Raw genomic sequence first — 18,824 nt, 5'->3', positions numbered from 1 at the left:
AACATGCAAGCTGGGGTGGGGGGGGCAGAAGGAGAAGGAGAGAGAGAGAATCTCAGGCAGGCTCCACACCTAGCACAGAACCCTATGCGGGGCTTGATCCCATGACCCTGAGATCGTGACCCAAGCCAAAATCAAGAGTCCTACGCTCAACCGACAGAGCCACCCAGGTGCCCCAGCAATGAAGTCTTTCAAAATGAGTATAAAAATTATTTCTGTCTAGAATGTCAACTGAAAGAAAGAGTAAAATATGTAAACCGAAAAATACCAAGTTTAGGGTGAAATCCCAAATCCATGACTTCGCACGTTTATCTTTAGTGAGCTCTCACAGTCTCCCTCACCTCATGGGTTCTAGAGGAGATAGGAAAAGCCCTGGTGTCATTTCACAGGTTGATAAACTGTGACCGTGAGAGGGTAGACATTTAATCATTATGATATCCAAGTCAAGACTAATATTTGTGAAAGGGCTACTATCTATGAATTACTTCATTTATTTCTCATGCAACCTTATGAGGGGAGTCCTGTTTTCAGCCTCAGTTAAGGACACTGAGGCACAGAGGGGTTAAGGCAGAGCTAGGCCAACTGCAGAGCCCATGTTCTCCACTCAGCCGCCCAGAGCTGCTGTTGCTAGCCTACATAGAGTACCTTATGTGAACCAAGCAAGGCACCCCCGGAGAAGGGCCGAGTAGGAAAAGGAGCCCCCACTGCGTGGAGACCCCCAGTTCTGAGGTGCTTGGTTTTGGGAGCAGAGCACAGGCCCCTATTTGCTCCCTCTGCTGAATGCCTTTTACAGCAAACAACAAACAATTTTTTCTGGCCGGCACTGTGTCCACCCCTTGGGAACACAAGAGCCTCTCACATATCAGTTTCCACACCTGCAAGATGCAATGAGGATAAAGAACAGTCCTGCTGCTGGGTCTACCCAACTGCAGCATCAGGCAGATGCACAGGTGCCCTCAGGGAAGAGATTAGAGTCTAGCTCAGAGTCTGGGAGTATGAACTGTGCCAAAAAGCCCAGTTCTGGGCCCAATATTTCCAGAATCATCATTATTAAATGCAGCATCATTGTTGGAGGAAGCCACACTCGAACAGCTCTGGCCACTCAGGGTGGTGGGGCAATAAGCTCTGGGTCTCTAAAGACACTGGTCGCCCCCTCTGCTGGAATATTAACCCTCTAGGCAGGGAACCTCAGCTCCTGCACCTGCATATCGGAGCCTGTGTGCAGGCAGGAGGAACAGAGAAGTGGAGGTGCTTATATAGACTTTTCATGATGCCCCCGAGTCTCCACTCTCTTCCATTAATCTGCAGCCTCTGGCAGGAAAGAAATCTCTCAGTAAGTCCAAGGATATAAAACTACGTTATCATCAATTGGTTGGTGATGCGCTAAGAACCATCAGCATCTGAACTCAGCACTTTGGCATGTTTTCTGACTTCTGGTCCTGAGAGGAAATGGAAGGGTCATTCTGCATTAACATCTTTGAACCAGTGCAAACCTCAGACAAGTATTGTGATAAGATTTAAAAACCAACCCAGCTGTCTCTACCTTGGGTGTCTTGATGATTTTCTCCAAGGGGTCCTTCTGGTTCTTCATGATCATCCAGTTCATCTCCATTTTCCTATGAGGTTAATACATAATAAAAAAAATACGTAAGATAAAATAAAGGTGAAAGGAAACCCAGTTTTCTTAGTTGTTTCTTCTCCTTCTTTGTCAGCTTATTTTAACTTTCAGTGTCCAAAATGTCTAGTACTGGTGTGAAGAGCCCTAAAGAGCTGGGTGGGCTTAGCTGTGGTGTTGAGCACTGGTGGGGTCTCAGTTGTACTTCTCTTGGGGGGGGGCTGACCCATTCATGTGTACAGTGCTCCATGCCTGGCATTAACTGGGATGGGAAGAAGAACGCCACAGGCCAGCCAACTCACAAAGGAAGCAAGGTACCTCCAGGGACTTGATGGATGACTGGGGTGATGAGAGCAGACACTGAAAGAATGGGAAGGGTGGGATGAATCAGAATCCAAAGGCCTTGAAGGTAGATTAAGGTCTTGGTCTTTATCTTGAGAACACATGGAAGGTACTGAGGGTCAGATTGACCTTTTGTCGAGTTTCCAGGATTACCACGGATTGGGTTTCTTATCACATCTAATCCCCTCTTCCTTCTTTCTCCCAGCCATACAAACTGCGTGCCATCCACCATCTAGAAATCTCCATAACAGCGGTTCTCAACCCTGGCTGCAAAGTTAGAATTATTTGCGGAGCTTTAAAAAATACGATTTCCAGTCCTGACCTCCAAAGCATAAAATCAGACTTTCTGGAACTAGGGCAATTTTAAGGCTTCTTGGTTGATTCCAATATGTACTGGGATTGACAGTCACTGTTCTTCTCTAGACCGACCATTAATAGAAGAGCAGTTTTTGGTAGCCAAGGTGATGTGGCAGGTAGAGTCAACGACTTAAGTAAAGCCTCATGGGTCTGATGAAGCCAGCTCTTGGCCTTTGTCACCTGGATCTCTGCTGAATCCACATCTTCATTTCAGCTACAGAGAAGGAACTGGATATGGAGAGCCCTGGAAGTCTCTCCTAGGACCAAAGTTCCTCAATCTTTAGTGACAACCAGTTTTTCCACTTTGTTATCAAATGCCCAAGCTACTTTGGGAAGAGACAATTAATTATCTGCTAATTTGTTTGACATTCTCTTCTTACTCTATAGCTTTTTACCCTGCGTGTTTCTCATTTGTCGGCTTCGTGTTTGTAGCCAATGAGATAGTCTGACATAAAAGAGCTGGAGCTAGGGCTGGCTCAGTTGGAAGAGCATGTGACTCTTGATCTCAGGTATGTGAGTTCGAGCCACACATTGGGCATAGAGATTATGTAAATAAACAAACAAACAAACAAACAAATGAATCTAAAAAAATAGAGCTAGGGCAGGTAAATAATTTTCTTTTTTTTTTTTTTGGCTTTTTAAGTTTTTATTTATTTATTTTTTAAGGTTTTTTTTTTTTTTTAGTAATCTCTATACCTAATGTGGACCTCAAACTTACGACTCTGGGATCAAGAGTCACCTCATGCTCTTCCAAATGAGTCAGCCAGGTGTCCCCTAAGTTTTTATTTTAATTCCAGTTCATTAACATACAGTGTTATATTAGTTTTAGGTGTACAAAAAAATAGGGAATGCTTCATGAATTTGTGTGTCATCCTTATTCAGGGACTGTGCTAATCTTCTCTGTATCATTCCAATTTTAGTAAATGTGCTGCCGAAGTGAGCACAGTAATTTTCTTTCTTTTGCATTTCTCATTTTGGAGACAAAGTGGATTTAGCCTTGGTACAGTAAAAAAATTCATCCCTAAATAAATGGAAAGGTTTTTTGAAAAATTACAACAGGAAAACCCACCTCAGTCTCTGTAAACTGCTAAGTTATGAGAGTAGAAAAGAGATAAACTAAAAGACAAATTCCTGTTTATAAGTCCTTTTAATCTAACAGGAAACTGGATTAAAAGGAAGAAACAAGCTTGCTCCTTTGGAAGAATTTCAAAGACAAGAAGGATAAACCTTCAGTCTTAACAATATGTAGCTATGAGCCTTCAGTGGCAAGAAATATTTTCATTTCGCAGATGGGGAGATGGAGGCAGAGAGAGTCAGGACTTTTAAAGAACCTTCTGGTGGGTCCCTGTTAGAAAAAGAAGTAGTCTGAATTTGAAATTCTGTCTGTTGCTTAGAAAACTATTAAAAAACCCTATCATGTTTAAATATATGAACACATGTGAGAAGTGACTTATACCTAAGGCCATTCACTGCAACAGATTTGAAACCACCTAAAAGTGCTACCATTTGAGGACTAGTCAAATAAATTATGGTAATTCACACAATGGAATATTACACAACCATGAAAAGCATCTCTTTATGAATTAACATAGAAAGAACTCCAAGCTCTATTAAGTAAAAAGATGTAAGACTCTGAACAATGTGTATGATATTACAGTGTGTATAAAATATGTGTCTGTGTATTCCTCTACGTGTGCTGGCTTATATATGTGTACCACAGGTCAGGAAGGACACACAGGAAGCTAGCAACAGTGGAACTGGGGGGGAGGGGAGCTGAGAGACATACCCTTTTGTACTTAAATTTTCAAAGACTGAGTATATTTCAAATTCAAAATTTGAATTAAAAAACTAAAACTACTAACATAACATTGTATGCCAACTATACAGCAATAAAAAAAAACTAAACCAGGAGCACCTGGGTGGCTCAGTCAGTTAAGCATCTGCCTTTGGCTCAGGTCATGATCTCAGGGTCCTGGGATTGAGCCCTGCGTCAGGCTCTTTGCTCAGTGGGGAGTCTGCTTCTCCCTCTGCCTCTGTGCTCTCTCTCCCTCTCAAATAAATAAATAAAATCTTAAAAAAAAAAAAAACCTAAACCAAATAAAATGCAATTTGTCATTTTTAGTATGAATTACAAATGCAATGACTAAACCATGATTGAAGCACATAATAACACTTGGTGAGTGAGCGAAACAAACTAAGGACTGAAAATTCGATCCCGGCTTGGTTATTCTGGCCAAGTCATTTGCTCTTCATCTGTTCCTTCAGCCCATGAACACTGATGGAGTGTTGTGTGCCAGGTTGTGTGTTAGGCATTGGGAGCACAAAGCTGAAGGATCTATTTGTAAGCAGCTCACTGACTTGTGGAGAAACAACATAAAACTTCAGCATTGCAATGCTCTGATACATGTTGTGACAGATTATGACAGGTTTCTGCAGGACCTCACAGGAGGTGAAGCTAAATTAGTCTGGGGAAGGCTTGTTTACCAGGGGACGTGGTGCTAAGTCTTGCAGAGAAGGGGGAGGTAGGGTAGTTCTTGGCAGAGGAAGCAGCCCGTGCTGGTCAGGGGGTGGTGTGGTGTGGCTGCTTTCGATATGGGCCAGATCTTGCGGGTTGCAGGATGGAGTTAAAAAAAAAATGGATTTATTCTCTCTCTCTATTTATAAAAGAAATACATCTTTGATGCCAGACTTTACCAGAAGGCCAATGGGGACATGGTAAGAAATTTCAAGCAAACCAGTGAGAGGACTGAGCTGTATTTAGAAAGAGCACTGGCAGCAGCGTGGTATTATAGGGCTGGGGGTGGGTGGGGATAGTAACAAACACTTTGTAAACACAAACTGCAGCACTGAAACCAGACACGAGACAGTTGCCTGAGTGGCTGAGGTGCAGGTCCTGCAGTCAGACTGCCTGGAGGCCCTGACTCCTACACTTGATGCCTTACAGAGCATGCGACTTACTCAAACCCTGAGCCTCAGTTTCTTCAACGGACAGGGGCTGGGTCCGGTGACCTGCACTTCTCGTCTCTTGTTGGAGAATCTTCCACTAGTCTTGCCCACTACCCTCACGCACAGTGCCCCATCTGAGCTTGGTACTTTTAGGCCCACTGCAGGCTTTCATGAGGAGCTCCTGGAGAACAGAGGAGCGTGGGATGCAGGAGTCAGAGGTGGGGCTCCAGTGGGCCAGCAGCCAGCTACACGACCTGTCTCTGCACCTCACTCTGTCCATCTGTGAAATGGGAGTAAATACTGTACAGGCTTCTTCTTGAAAGACTTATTTAGGAAAATACATTTGGAAATTCTGTGTAACATGCCAAAATACATGCATCTAAAGGACTAATTTCAACAGCTTCTTAAAAACGGAAGAAAATCAGTATCTAGAGGCACCTGGGTGGCTCATTCGGTTAAGTGTCTGACTTCAGCTTGGGTCGTGATCCCGGGGTTCTGGGATGGAGCCCCGCATTGGGCTCCTGCTCAGCAGGGGAGTCTGCTTCTCCCTCTCCTGCCTCTGCTTCTGCCCAACCCCCCCAACTAGTGCTTTCTCTCTCTCTCTCAAAATAAATAAATAAATAAAATCTTAAAAAAAAAAGAAAATCAGTATCTTATTTAAGAGTTTCAACTTCAAGGTAGTACTTTTCTAGTGTATTATAGATATCCTGCACGTTTTAATAAAGAAAATTGATTTATGAAAATCATCAGGTACCTTGTGTTATTAAGATTAAAATGTATTATTAATTCTCTGCTCCTCTCCTAGATTCTGAAGCCAAAGCAAAGATGTACAATTAAATTCTTCACAGGAACAGAGTAGACTGACCGCGTCAAGATCGGGTATTGTGGGTTTTGTGGCTTTGAATCCTAGCGCTCTCTGCTGGCAGCCGTGTCACCAATCATCAGCTCATTTTACCAGCCCCGTTTCCTCATCTGTACAGCAGAGATCTCAGGAAGCGGGAGGGAAAATGAAATAAAGTTCTAATATGGGCCTGGTCCTAAGCAGGAATCAACGAATGTCTGTTCCTTTCTCCTTTATGAATTGAATCTTTTGTAGGTGTGAACATTCTTTCAAGATTATTATTTCATGTAACTCTTACCTCACTGTTGAGAGGCAGCTATGGAGGTCCCAGTGTAAGTATTTTCATTTTACTAAAGAGGAAGCACAGACCCAGAAGCGTTACAAGGTCACTCATTTGGGGTCTGCAGTGAGGCTTTATGGCAGATGGTTGAAAACATGGGCTCTGGAGCTGGGCTGTCTTTATCTTGTTTCTGTCATTTACTAACTGTAGGACATTTAGGGAGTTACTTAGCCTCTCAATGCCTTAGTTTTCTCATCTGTAAAATGGGAAAATGTTACCTATTTCTTAGATTCATTTTGTGAATTAAATGAGTTCTTGCATGTAAAATTTAGAACAGAGCCTGGCACAGAGTAAGTGCTCAGTCATGTCAGCAATTATGATTATTTGCCTCTTTTTCCATTCTCCTTTTCTACCTCAATATATTTTTTAAAGGTTTCTTTTTTTTGTTGTTTTAAGATTTTATTTATTTGACAGAGAGAGACACAGCGAGAGAGGGAACACAAGCAGGGGGAGTGGGAGAGGGAGAAGCAGGTTTCCCACCAAGCAGGGAGCCCGATGCGGGGCTCGATCCCAGGACCCTGGGATCATGACCTGAGACAAAGGCAGATGCTTAATGACTGAGCCACCCAGGCGCCTCCTGCCTCAGTATTTTTATCTCCTACTCTCAAACCCTGAAATTTGCAATGCTTCCTACATGCACCAGGAAAAATGAATGAAATGCCCTGTGGATATGCAGGAAATGCATAAATGACATGTGCAGAATGAGCTGGTTTCTATAAAGCTCCAGATGCTGAGGACAGGACTTTTCTCTGTTGATTCACCATTCTTTTCTACACAAGCCCTGAGATTAGTCCTTTTCTTCAATACTTAAGGATTTCCTAAGAATCAAGGAGCTACCATGTCAAGAGGGGAAGGTTTACTTAAGGAGAGCTTTTAACACTGAACATTCTCAAGAAAAGGTGTGATCTTTTGGGCAAGGACAGTCTGGGAGTGTGCGGTCTGTGGGTCCCCTGCAGAAGCAGGCTGTTACAGTTTCTGTGAGTCTTGGAAAGGGTTGACTGGAAATTGGGCCTTGGGAATGACAATGCCTTCCCCTCTGTAACACAGTGCCAATATTGCTGAACAGAAAGTGTAACTTAAAAGCACTATGGACACTAAATACACAAAAATAATTGTAAAATTCTACACTCTGAATTCTGCAGTTTCTAGATGCTCCATAAATATATTTATCTCATTTCCATAGTAATTATCACCTTTGGACATACTATACATGTTGCCTAGGGCAGGACAAGGATCCTGGTCTCTTTTGTTTGCTGATGTGTTCCAAATGCCCAGAAAGGTCCAGACACATAGTAGGTAGCAGATGCTCACCATGGATTGAATGAGTGAGTAGTGATGATGTTGATGATAGCCCATCCCGGGAAGTACTAACCATAATTCTTTAGGCCCGAAGGGGAGAACTAAACTGATGCTACGAAAAAAAGGATAGTTTCATTAGTATAAGTATTTTGGACTAAATGGTGTTCCTCCAAAATTAATATATTGAAGTCCACCACCAGTACCTCAGAATGTGATTGGACTTGGAGACATGGTCTTTAAAAACTTAAAATGAGGTGGGCTCATCATTGGCATGGGCTCTAATCCAATGACTGGTGCCTCATAAGAAGAGGTAGGACTAGGACACAGACACACGCAGAGGGAAGACCAGGTGAAGACACAGAGAGAAGACAGCCATCTACAAGCCAAGGAGAAAGGCCGCAGAAGAAACCAACCCTGCCAACACCTAGATCTCAGACTTCTGGCTTCCAGAATTGTGAGAAAATAAATTTGTTAAGCCACCCAGTCTGTGGTACCTTGTTTGGTGGTCCTAGCAAACTAATATAATAAGTAACGAATTAAAGCAATTATTTTGAATACTTGTAGCATCCCCCACCGTCCAGAGTCATTCTCTCTTATTGTGGTTATAAGGACCCTCTTTTTTCTTTTTGAGATATTCCTCCCCTCTGCCCTTTTAGTCCCTGTGACTTCGGGCTGGGCCAATTAGTGTATTCTAATTTCCTTGCCACAGTGATTCATTTGGGCATGGGCATGTGACCCAAGTTTGACCAATGAGATTCAGTTCCAGAATGATCTAGAAAAGAGAAGTCAGTGACCACCTTGTTACATGGGGAAAGAGCCTATCTAAGAGGAAACAGAGGAATGCAGAGCCCAGTCATGGAGTGAGATAGCTTGGGGACAAATACATGATTCTTCACTGAAGCCCCACACTGCAGAGCTGGGATTGGAGTAGCCCAGAGAAGATGTAACCTGAGAACTCTGGATTAGCTGAGGTTGGAAGGGTGACCCTCATGACCTCCCAAGTCTCTGACAGCTTACAGCATTAGACAGTGCCACCATCACGAACCCTGCATGTATTTGGTTGCTTCTCCTCTGTTTGTCTTTCCTAGTCACTTTTTAAAAAAATAGATCTTATTTTTTAATATTTTTAATAGATTTTATTTATTTATTTATTTGCCAGAGAGAGAGAGAGAGAGAGAGAGAGAGAGAAAGCACAAGCTGGGGGAGTGGCAGGCAGAAGGAGAAGCAGGCTCCCAACCAAGCAGGGAGCCCGATGCGGAACTCGATCCCAGAACCCTGGGATCAGGACTTGAGCCAAAGGCAGGCGCTTAACCTGACTGAGCCACCCAGGTGTCCCTCCTAGTCATTTCTTTTTCTTTTTTTTAAAAGATTTTATTTATTTATTTATTTGAGAGAGAGAGAGAAACAGCATGAGAGGGGAGAGGGTCAGAGGGAGAAGCAGGCTCCCCGCTGAGCTGGGAGCCTGATGTGGGACTCGATCTCAGCACTCCGGGATTATGACCCAAGCCGAAGGCAGTCACTTAACCAACTGAACCACCCGGCGCCCCCTCCTAGTCATTTCTTATCAAGGGCCTGGGATGTTGCTCTCTAGGGTTGTACAAAGGATCAGAGATCCTTCCATGCCAAGCCTTGCTTGGTTCCTGATTAGTTTCTTTTACTCCCTGATCATTTATTCCCAGTTCATTCAGCTCTTGGGGTGGCAAAGAATGGGTAAGAAGAGGACCCTAAGCCAGAGGGCTGTTGGATTCGAAGGGGGCCAATTTATGGGGCCTTCAGTGAGCACCTTCCAGTGCCAGGCACTGTGTTAGATGTTGGGGCAGAAGAGACTACTGCAAAGGTGGACAAATGACATCCCCACCATAGGAACGCTGAGTACCCTTAACTAGATATGAAGCTGAGCTTAGGAGAATAACGAACACTTAGAGAACAGAAAATAAGGTCAGACATCCAAAGAGGATATGCAGTTGACTTGTAAATAGTTACCAAGAATCAGTCTTCTCCACTAATCAAAATACCAGCTCTACTCAGTTACGGTGATAAAAGAGTAACAATTATTTTAGCTACTGTCAAGATAAAATGAATTATATTTGCTTGTTTTATGAGGTAGTTCAAGGTTATCCTTTCTACTCTCTTTTCTCTGTCCCCCACCACCCAAACCAGACACCCAACTGATTTGTCCCCGATGGCTGGCTGTGATTACTGTCCTAATTTGTTCTTCCTTCAGCTGCTACAAACTGCCTATTTTCTGTCCCTTCTGATAAAGCAGGAACTCTGAGGGACTTCTGAAGCTGTTTTTGCACCATGCAGAAATGTATTAACTGGAATGCCTGTGTATGTGTCTATAAAACCCCTCGCCTTCTCAGTGTGAGATCACCTTCAGGAACGGCGTCATGTCGATGTGCAGCTTGCGCGTGTAAAATTCTTTTCTGTTTGAACATATCAGCCCTTTATTTATACAACTTTGAGGCTCTCCTGTCTTCTGAGCTGCTGCCTCCAAGGACTGCTGGGCTCCCTGTGAAGAGAAGCAGAAAGCCCAACTTTCATAGGAATGATATACAGTGCGACAAGAGCTAGTCTAAATCCCCAAATATTTATAGAAAGTAATTTTTCATCGTTGGAACACTAGTCATAACACCTATTTTTACCATCGAAGACACAGGGGACCCAGATGTATAGAGGATAATCCAAGTCTGGTTATTAATTCATACCTGGGGTCAGTATAACGGCAAAGGGGAAAAAAGGACCTTCCTTTGTCCCACGATTGTAATCATTTTATTTAATCCTCACAACAACCCTGTTCTTGTTATTCCCATTTCACAGATGAGGACCCAGAGGTTCTGGGAGTTACTTAATGTAACTTGCCTAAAGCCATAACAGCTGGTAAATGGCAGAGCTGAAATCACCATCTGCCCCAGACTCGTTTTTTTAATGAGATCTTTTCAATACTTGTATGGCTTCCACAAACGGTTATCAAATCTACCTTGTAGATAAAGTTATAGCAAGATTCCAGTTTATTTGCAAGCTTAAAATGTATTTGATGTGTTAGGAGGAGTGATTTGAACGAATCTAGCAAGAGGGAAGGAAGAATGGGAGGCCCTGGGGCCTCTTCAATCTCTTGGGCCACACTCTCTCCTGTTACTACAACAAGCCAATGATGTCATGATTCAGAGCACAACAAAGTTTGATCTGAAGTTGTTTCCAGCCCATGCTCCATACTGCAAGCTGGGTGATCTTTCCAAGATGCAAAGTGGACCACACCAGTCTTCTCCTCTGCTGAAAACATTAAAAGGCCCTGGCCCTCAGCATGAAGGCCAACCCACTTAAAAGACCCTTCTTGCCTGGCCCTGGACCATCTCTCCTGCCTCATTCTGTCCTTCAGCAAATACTTATTGAGTGACGTTTCTATGCCCAGTAGAGCAGATATGACAGTGCAAGAGGCAGACAGAAGTCTCCACCCTTGTGAAAAAGGCAGACACATTCCATTGGGAGGGAAGAGATAACAAACAAGTAAACATAAGTTATATCTGCCAGTGATTTGTGATATGAAGAAAAATAAAGCAGAGAGGGGAGTAAGGAGTAGCTGGGGATGGCAGTCGAGGCTGCAATTTTAAGCAGGGTACTTGGGGGAAGGCCCCATAAGAAAGTGATGTTTGAGGGGTGACTGGGTGGCTCAGTCAGTTAAACATCTGCCTTTGGCTCGGGTCATGATTCTGGGGTCCTGGGATTGAGCCCCGCATCCAGCTCTCTGCTCAGCTGGGAGCCTGCTTCTCCCTCTGCCTCTGTCTGCCCCTTTGCCTACTTCCGTTCTTTCTCTCTCTCAAATAAATAAAATAAAATCTTTAAAAAAAAAAAGTGATGTTTGAGCAAAGCTCTGAAAAAGGCCAGGGCAGGTGCTGTGGGACTCTCTGCAGGAACTGTTTACCTCACTGTGGGAATAGCAAGTGCAAAGAGCTACCACCAACACTGACCTGTCAGTTCCTGGAGCAATGTCCTTCCCGTTCCTGAGAACACATGCCTCCCTTCTAATTCCTCCTCGTTCTTCAGGTCTGGCTCATCTGGGCCTTTCATGACATCCCGCAGCACTGAGCACTTCCCCCATTGCCCACAAGGATGCTCATGCTGTGCAGCCAACTCGCCTCCCCACTAGACTATAAGCCCCATGAGGGCAGGAACCATGACTGTGCTGTTCCCAGGTAACAGCAGTGCCTGGCACAGGGTCTGGAAACAAATATACACTTGGTACGTATTTGCTGAACAAAAGAGTAACAATCACATTGGGGCAAGCTATGTGTTATGGCCCAATTCAGTTACAATGGGGAAGGCCAGTGAAGACGTCTCTACAGGAATTATGTGCAGACCTCCAGAGACCTGTCCTCTGCCTAGCACTGGCTCCTCATTTCCAAGGAGGAAATTTGTTATTTTTCAGGGCTGATTTGCTGGGGTCACTAGTATGCCATGAGATCACTGTGGGTGTGGATTTGATCATTTCCATATTTTCTAGGAGACTAAATCTCAGATGTCTGTCTCTCTGGGCCATTATAAACTCCCACTCCTATAACATTTATATTAAAGTATTAATGATGAATTAACAGGTGGGTCCCCACAAACAGCCATCATTTTGATGAACACCTCCACCCATTTCCTTTGTTTTGAAATGTGGCTAAAGACTTTTCTGGACAAATACATATCCAATTTTTTGTCATCTCAGTTGTATATCTGATTAGCTCCTTGGAGTGAGACAGCCCCTTCCTGTTTCTAGATCAAATGAAAACATTTGGTCCAAGCTAGAATCAGACAAAAATTTTGAAGCTTTCTAGCTTCCAAAATCATGCATGAATCACTGGGTGCAATAATAGAAATCAGACAATACTGGTTTGAGGGAAATTTCTCCATTATCTTCAAGAGCAGATTTTGTGTTAGCCCAGGAGACAAAAGCATAGTCATAGCCAGGTCCAATGGCTAGAATTACTTTAACTCCTCATGTGGGGCTCAGACTGAAGAGTAGGGAGTTGAGAGGCTTTGAGAAAAGTCTCTCCAAATCACTGACCTATACATCTTTTTTTTGGTTTTTCTTAAGTAGGCTCCACGCCCAGCGTGGAACCCAACATGGGGCTTGAACTCATGACCCTGAGATCAGACCCGGCCTGAGATCAAGAGTCAGACACTTAACCGACTGAGCCATCCAGGTGTCCCCGGCCTGTAAATCTTTTGATAAAACAATTCTTTTGACTGTATGGCTCATCTCCTTAACTTCTGGGGCCATGAATTCTAGCTTGATGGAATGTCTTCATGAAGGCTCTATTGTCACTGGAATGCGAAGAACTGTTTTTGCTTATTACATTCAAGTGTTCTAACAAATAAATGATAGTGGAAGGGGATGTGGGAGATGGGAGGAAAGAAAAGATTAAATATATGAAGAGGATTCTGGGAGGTGGTAAGAAGAGGAGGAAAGAGTCAAGAAAGTTAAAACCACACAAGAAAGCCACGTGTTGGGATGGGTTTGCATTTATTCATTAAGCTGATATTTACTCGGTGATATGTGTCAGACAAACAAACATGTACAGAAGCAGAATGATTTTAGATAGTGATAAGTCTATGAAGACAATGAAATGGGATAGGATGGAGGTTGAGGGGAAGGGGTGGGACTTGCCTTTGGGTGGCGAGGAAAGACCTTTCTGAGATGACTGGAGCAGAGAGCTGGGTGACAAGAAGGAGTCAACCATGGAAGGCTCTATCTTTAGCCGTCAGAGTAGTCTGTATCTGATTATTCAGAGGTAAAACCAGGCAGGGGTCCTCTGAAAAGGAAAGTGGAATTCCTGATTGCTAAGCCTGTTCTGACCGGCCCTCTGGGCTCCCTAGAGGCACCCTTCTGTTTTCTGGGTGGAAGAGCCATCATAACTGACCCTTGCAACTCTTGGGCTATTTCGAGAGTGAAGACAGCAGAATAAATAGTAAACAGGAGTCAAGGTATCTGAAGATGCAGAAGGGGGAAGAAAGCGCAAGGATAGACAGAAGGGAAGGAAAATGGGGGAAGTGGTAGAAAGCAGAGATACCTGAAGCTTTTTTGTGTCTTTTTTTGTGCAGGCTTCAGTGGGAATGATTACAAAACTGGTGGAAGGGTGAAATGTTTAGCAGAAAATCAAAACCCACCTATACCGTATTGTAACTAATATTTTCATGTTCTGCTAAAAACACCTGGAAGCCTTTCTCTTCAGTAAATGAAACAATAAAGATTAATGAATGAGTTAATTTGGTAAAGCTGATTTGAATTGCACAGAAGGTGTTGCGTAAGTACTTGGCATTTAAAAAGTTATCTGACATTTAAAAGGAGATGGCTGTTAATGAATTCAAGAGCTAATCTTATACTCTGACAGAGAGTGCCATGGAAAATCCAGGATTATTATCTTGCTGTAAACATAATGTGATTCAGTTGAAAGCCAGAACAAAAGAGAGCTATGGGCTGTAATACAAATACCCATATGCACACATACATAATGCAGGAAAACTTACGGAGGATGTCCATTAAATAAATACCATTCCTTTCTTATTCCCATAATATCTGAGCCCCAAACTTAAAGAAAAGCCCTTCTCTCTGGTAATTTTCCCTCCTCCTTTCAGCTTGTCTATTTTGAAGGGTCGCCACAATGGATTGGCTCTACAGTCACTGGAACGTCTTACCTGAAGAAGGAAAGAGGTTCTAAACTCAGTCAGCTAGATCTCCACCCATGCGTCCCACAGAGCCACCAAAGATACAGATCTGTCCTGCAGGCATCTCTCAGACCCTCCTCTTTACTTCTCCCACTCCTTTCTAATTGGGGTTCCCCATCTCCATAGCTGCGGCTTAATGGCTCCAAGAAGAGCTATTGTCCCTCATTAAGGAGGCTGCAACACTCTCACTGTCTAACTGCCTCCCACGCAGCTCACAACTTCATTCTGCCCGAGAGAAAGCTGCCAAGAGTCTCTGGGAACCTGTGGGCAAGCTGAGCTGGAGGAAGAAAACAGAAGGAAGGAGGGCCTTTGTAGCCAAGATCTGAAATGTGCTGGGGCACACACCCCATCATTATCTTAATGCATGGAGAGCAGGGTCGGGAGGCCTTTGCTGAAACCCTTATGTGGTCTATCAAGTTGTCACATCAAACCTCTGTGCACACAGGGCATTTGTCCCCTCCTGTGAGCAAACAAAAGGAAAAGAGCCAGTCTCTCCTTTGGACCACCAGGCCCCCCTCCTTGGCTGAGAGTCTGTCCCTCCACTTTCTTGGGGGCTGGGGGGACTCTGAATCCCAGCGGGGATGGACAGATCTGAGAGATTTAGTCACTGGGGGTGGGGAGGGGTGAGGAGGGCTAGGATTCTGAGCTTCCCCCTCACCATGCTCCCTACTGGGTGGGTGGGGACCAAATCCTGGAAAGGGCCACTCCTGCCAGGGAGCCATGGGCTGAAGGGTCTGGCCAGTTCCCCAGCACTTGGCCTTCTCAGGCCCTGTTATTTCTTGCCTGTGGAACTAAAAATGGGCGGTACGAATGGGGACACAGTGGGAGCTGAGGGAGAATGGAGCCCTTCAGGGCTCCCTATGACTGGGCTGCTTGGGGAAGGATCTGAGTGGGCCAGGGGCTCTGTATACACTACCAGCTCAGGGTAACTGGGAGGGGACCCAGCCTGTGCAAAGTCAGGGACCCCAACCAGCCCAGGTCCCCCTCTGAGACCTTATCTCTGTCTAGGTTTCCTTGGCCTGGAGGAGCAGAAGACCTCTCGTCTTTAGGAGGCCAGACAGAATACCAGGATCTCAATTCAATAAACTGGTCTGCCTGCTCGGCCTCTTTCGGAGGAGAAAGGACCATAAACCATGGTGTGGTTCCACTCATCCCAAGGGTGCCCAGCAGTCCATGTGCCCATCACCTGGGTTCATCCTGTTCATCTTGGCCACCTGACATCCTGGCCCACTTTTTGTGTTCTAAAGGCAATTAGGTGCTGGTGAGATGGGCAGAGTGGATGGTTTTGGGAGGGGCTCTGCAAGGAGGCGGACAGTTTGGTTGGACGGACAGTTTGGTTGGAAGCCAGAAGAGCCTTCTTATTTCCCCTCCTGGCACAAATTTTGGTCTCCATCCACTTTTTTATGCTGCAACTCTATGAAAGGAGATTTTATATCCTCCTGAGTGTTTAGCAAATTAGTCCCAATAGCTAGCAAACGTAGATTAGGAAGAGAAACACTGCAATCTCCAGTCTTAATTTGTGAGAGACTCATTTAGGGACTTTTGCCATGTCATTAAGCTTTTTGTGCCTCAGTTTCCCTGCCTATACAATGGGGCCAACCAACTGCACTGTTCCCCTCAGGGAACATTTGAATAATGAAACCCAGGACACCTTAATTCCATGGACTTCTACTATCAGGAAGTAAATCTTATCCATGAGTTCTAATTGATAGTCTTCAGTTTAATTAAGTGCTTTATTGACACAACAGAATCATTGTTTATCTGGCTTAGCAGGAGCTGGAGGAGAAAAATTTTAAGCCAAAATAGTGATCTCTTTTGCCCCACGGGAGGTAGAAACTAGCTTTTTCTGTGAGGGGGTGTCTGGCTGTCTTCAGGCTGGAACTTTGCCTGTGTTTGAGAGATGACGCATCCTATTTTAGACCGGGAGATGAGAGGTGGTGGGGTGCAGGGTGAGAAATCTGAACAAGCCCCTACTTTTTTCTAACCCAACACTTTAACCCAAAACTGTGTGACTTTTCTTGTTATCGCTGGGTCTGGTGTGACTTTTCCAATCTGACAGCCAACCGAGAGACAAGGAATCTCAACTTGCAAACTGATTCCACTCTAAAAGGTCATTTAAAATCAGTCGATTTTCACTAGAAAAAGAAATGACACCCATGTTGCTTTGATTCCCACATTGGCCCATAAAAGTTTATCTAACCCGTAATTTAGCTGGACTAAAAAGCTGAACTAGCCCTGGTAGTGCTGGGACAGCAGAGGGCGGGAAGGAGAGAAACAAAGATCTCCTTTCCCTTTCTTTCCCACCCCCTTCCTTTCCTTTGGGCCCTCCTGTCCTCTGACCTCTAAGTTTTCTTGGGCAGCCCTGTGCTGGGTGGGGGGGGGGGGGGCAACGGGGGTTGGGCCCTGCCGGATACAGTACTCCCGACTCCAAAATTCTCTGCCTGCCCCCTGTCCCAGGCCTTCAACTGTGTTTCCTTAGGTGCAGGACAGAAAACAATTAAAAAAAAAAAATTTCACAATGAGATATGAGAAACCCAAAGGAATCTCTAATAGAAATATAAGCAGTGAAACAAAATCCAGACAGCATGGAGGGTATTTGGTTGGGGGGGGACAGTTGGGCTTAGGGGTTGGGGGTGGGTAGAGTGAGGGATGGGGACAATGGTAGGTAGACTGGCTCACAGTCCTTTAAATTATTCCTACTTTTCAAGCTTCTCCTTTTCCACATCTGCCCTTTTCGATTGTATACAAGCTCCAAGTTCTGTTTTATAATGGCTTTCAAGCAGAGAGCAGGGGGATAGAATACTTTACAATTGTAATTTATTGGGAAGGCTTAGTGACAAACATTGTGCTAATCCCTTTCCATATGTTGTTTCATCTAATTCTTGTCATGACCCCCATGAGGGACATATTATTATCCTTCACAGATAAGGAAATTGGGCCTCAGAGAGGGTAAATAACCTGCCTGAAACCACACAGCCAGTTGGGAAGAAGCTGGGATCTAAATGCAGCTTTGTGGGATTCCCAAACCAGCAGACCTCTTTGCAAGTGCAGGTCACAGGCTGAATGGGACTCTGTTAGTCATGACATGTTTCCTCATCTGTAAAATGGGGATAATAACTGTAACTACTTCATAGGGATATCATAAGGATTAAGGAAGATAATCAACGCTGCACATAGTAAACCTCAAAAACATTGGCTGTTATTATTATTTAAAAAAACACTCTCAAGATAATGGGGAGAAAACTGTTGATACTTAAAATAAAATGGAGGTTCATTATACTAGTCTCTCCACTTTTGCATGTGTTTGAAATTTTCCATAATAAAAAGAAAAAAAGAAAAAGAAATCAACTAGGCACCTATCATGTGTCTGGTTGGCACTAGCAGCCAATAGATCAATAAATACAGACTTCCTGGAATAAATGATAGAGTGAAAATTAAAAAAATAAAAGCCTTGGTTTTGTAATTAAAAACAAACCCCTCTCAGTAAGTTATCCTTAAATTGTCAATGGAGTTTGGGGCTGACAAAATAATCCTGTGGGTGAGGTTGAACCAGAAGTTGAAGTTTGCTTAGATCTTCAAAAACCTTTGAATCAAGCTCCACGACCAAAACTGTTTACAAAGCCAGGAGGAAGCAAGGGGAAGGGGGAGGAGAGGGGACGAGGAGAGAGAGGGGACCAGCATGGAACCTGGGGAAATTCTGTGCCATGCCTTTGGAAATGAGAAACAAAAGGTGGGGAGTAAAGCCTACTTCTCTGGATAGGGAGATGCAGACAGTTAATTCTCTTAGGAATCAGTAATAGGCCCAATCTTACTTACCAGCCTCAAAAAGATCTCCAAGAAGAGTGCCTAGTGATATCTCCTATCTGCACATGACCCAGAGAGTGAAATACCAAATTGTGCCAACCAACAGCAGGAAGTATCTGGAGAGTGTGTGAGTTCTTAGAGAAATGTCATCTGAACTGCCATATCATTATCACTGGAAATAAAACAAGTGCCACCTCCAAATCCTATTTGGAGGATTATAGCTTTTCTACCGAGAACACAGTCCTTAATGTCAACTAAAGATTAATTTGTCAATTTTTTTCCAGTAGCTACCATGTGTCAAGAACTGTGCTAAATACACGGGATACAAAGGTGAATAAGGCAAAATGGGGGTGGGAAGGGTGGGGGGGAGTCTGTCTTTAAAGATTAGTAGCTTGTTCTTTCAGATAACTGCCAAAAAATTCAACAGAAGGCAGGGTATGCCTCAGAAGGACACTGAAACAAAAGGTTACCTTTGTACCCTTTTGTACAAAAACTTAGTGTGTCTACAGGTGGGTTTTTATGTGTATGTTGTTTGTTTGTTTGTTTGTTTTTGTCCTGCAAGAGGAAGGCTGAAA

General features: G+C 44.0%; 1 protein-coding gene and 1 non-coding gene across 3 annotated transcripts in view; both read right to left on the bottom strand.

Moving 5' to 3' along the window:
* The window catches only part of KIAA2012 (KIAA2012 ortholog), a 101,664-nt gene that overhangs the window by 23,792 nt on the left and 59,048 nt on the right, over nt 1–18,824 (bottom strand). For both annotated transcript variants that reach the window (XM_021703191.1, XM_044913379.1), the window contains exons 14-15: nt 10,112–10,249; nt 1,541–1,613 (exon numbers count right to left, since the gene is read on the bottom strand). In XM_021703191.1, coding sequence (XP_021558866.1) covers nt 1,541–1,613; nt 10,112–10,249 — 211 coding nt within the window. The remainder of the gene's footprint in view (nt 1–1,540; nt 1,614–10,111; nt 10,250–18,824) is intronic.
* LOC123324381 lies at nt 3,149–3,255 on the bottom strand. The gene has a single exon (XR_006539762.1). It is a non-coding gene; the product is annotated as a U6 spliceosomal RNA (small nuclear RNA).

Source organism: Neomonachus schauinslandi, chromosome 3 (assembly GCF_002201575.2).
Source record: "Neomonachus schauinslandi chromosome 3, ASM220157v2, whole genome shotgun sequence".
Classification (NCBI taxonomy): domain Eukaryota; kingdom Metazoa; phylum Chordata; class Mammalia; order Carnivora; family Phocidae; genus Neomonachus; species Neomonachus schauinslandi.
The sequence above is the reverse complement of the archived record's forward strand: the minus strand, read 5'-3'. Positions and strand labels throughout refer to the sequence as shown.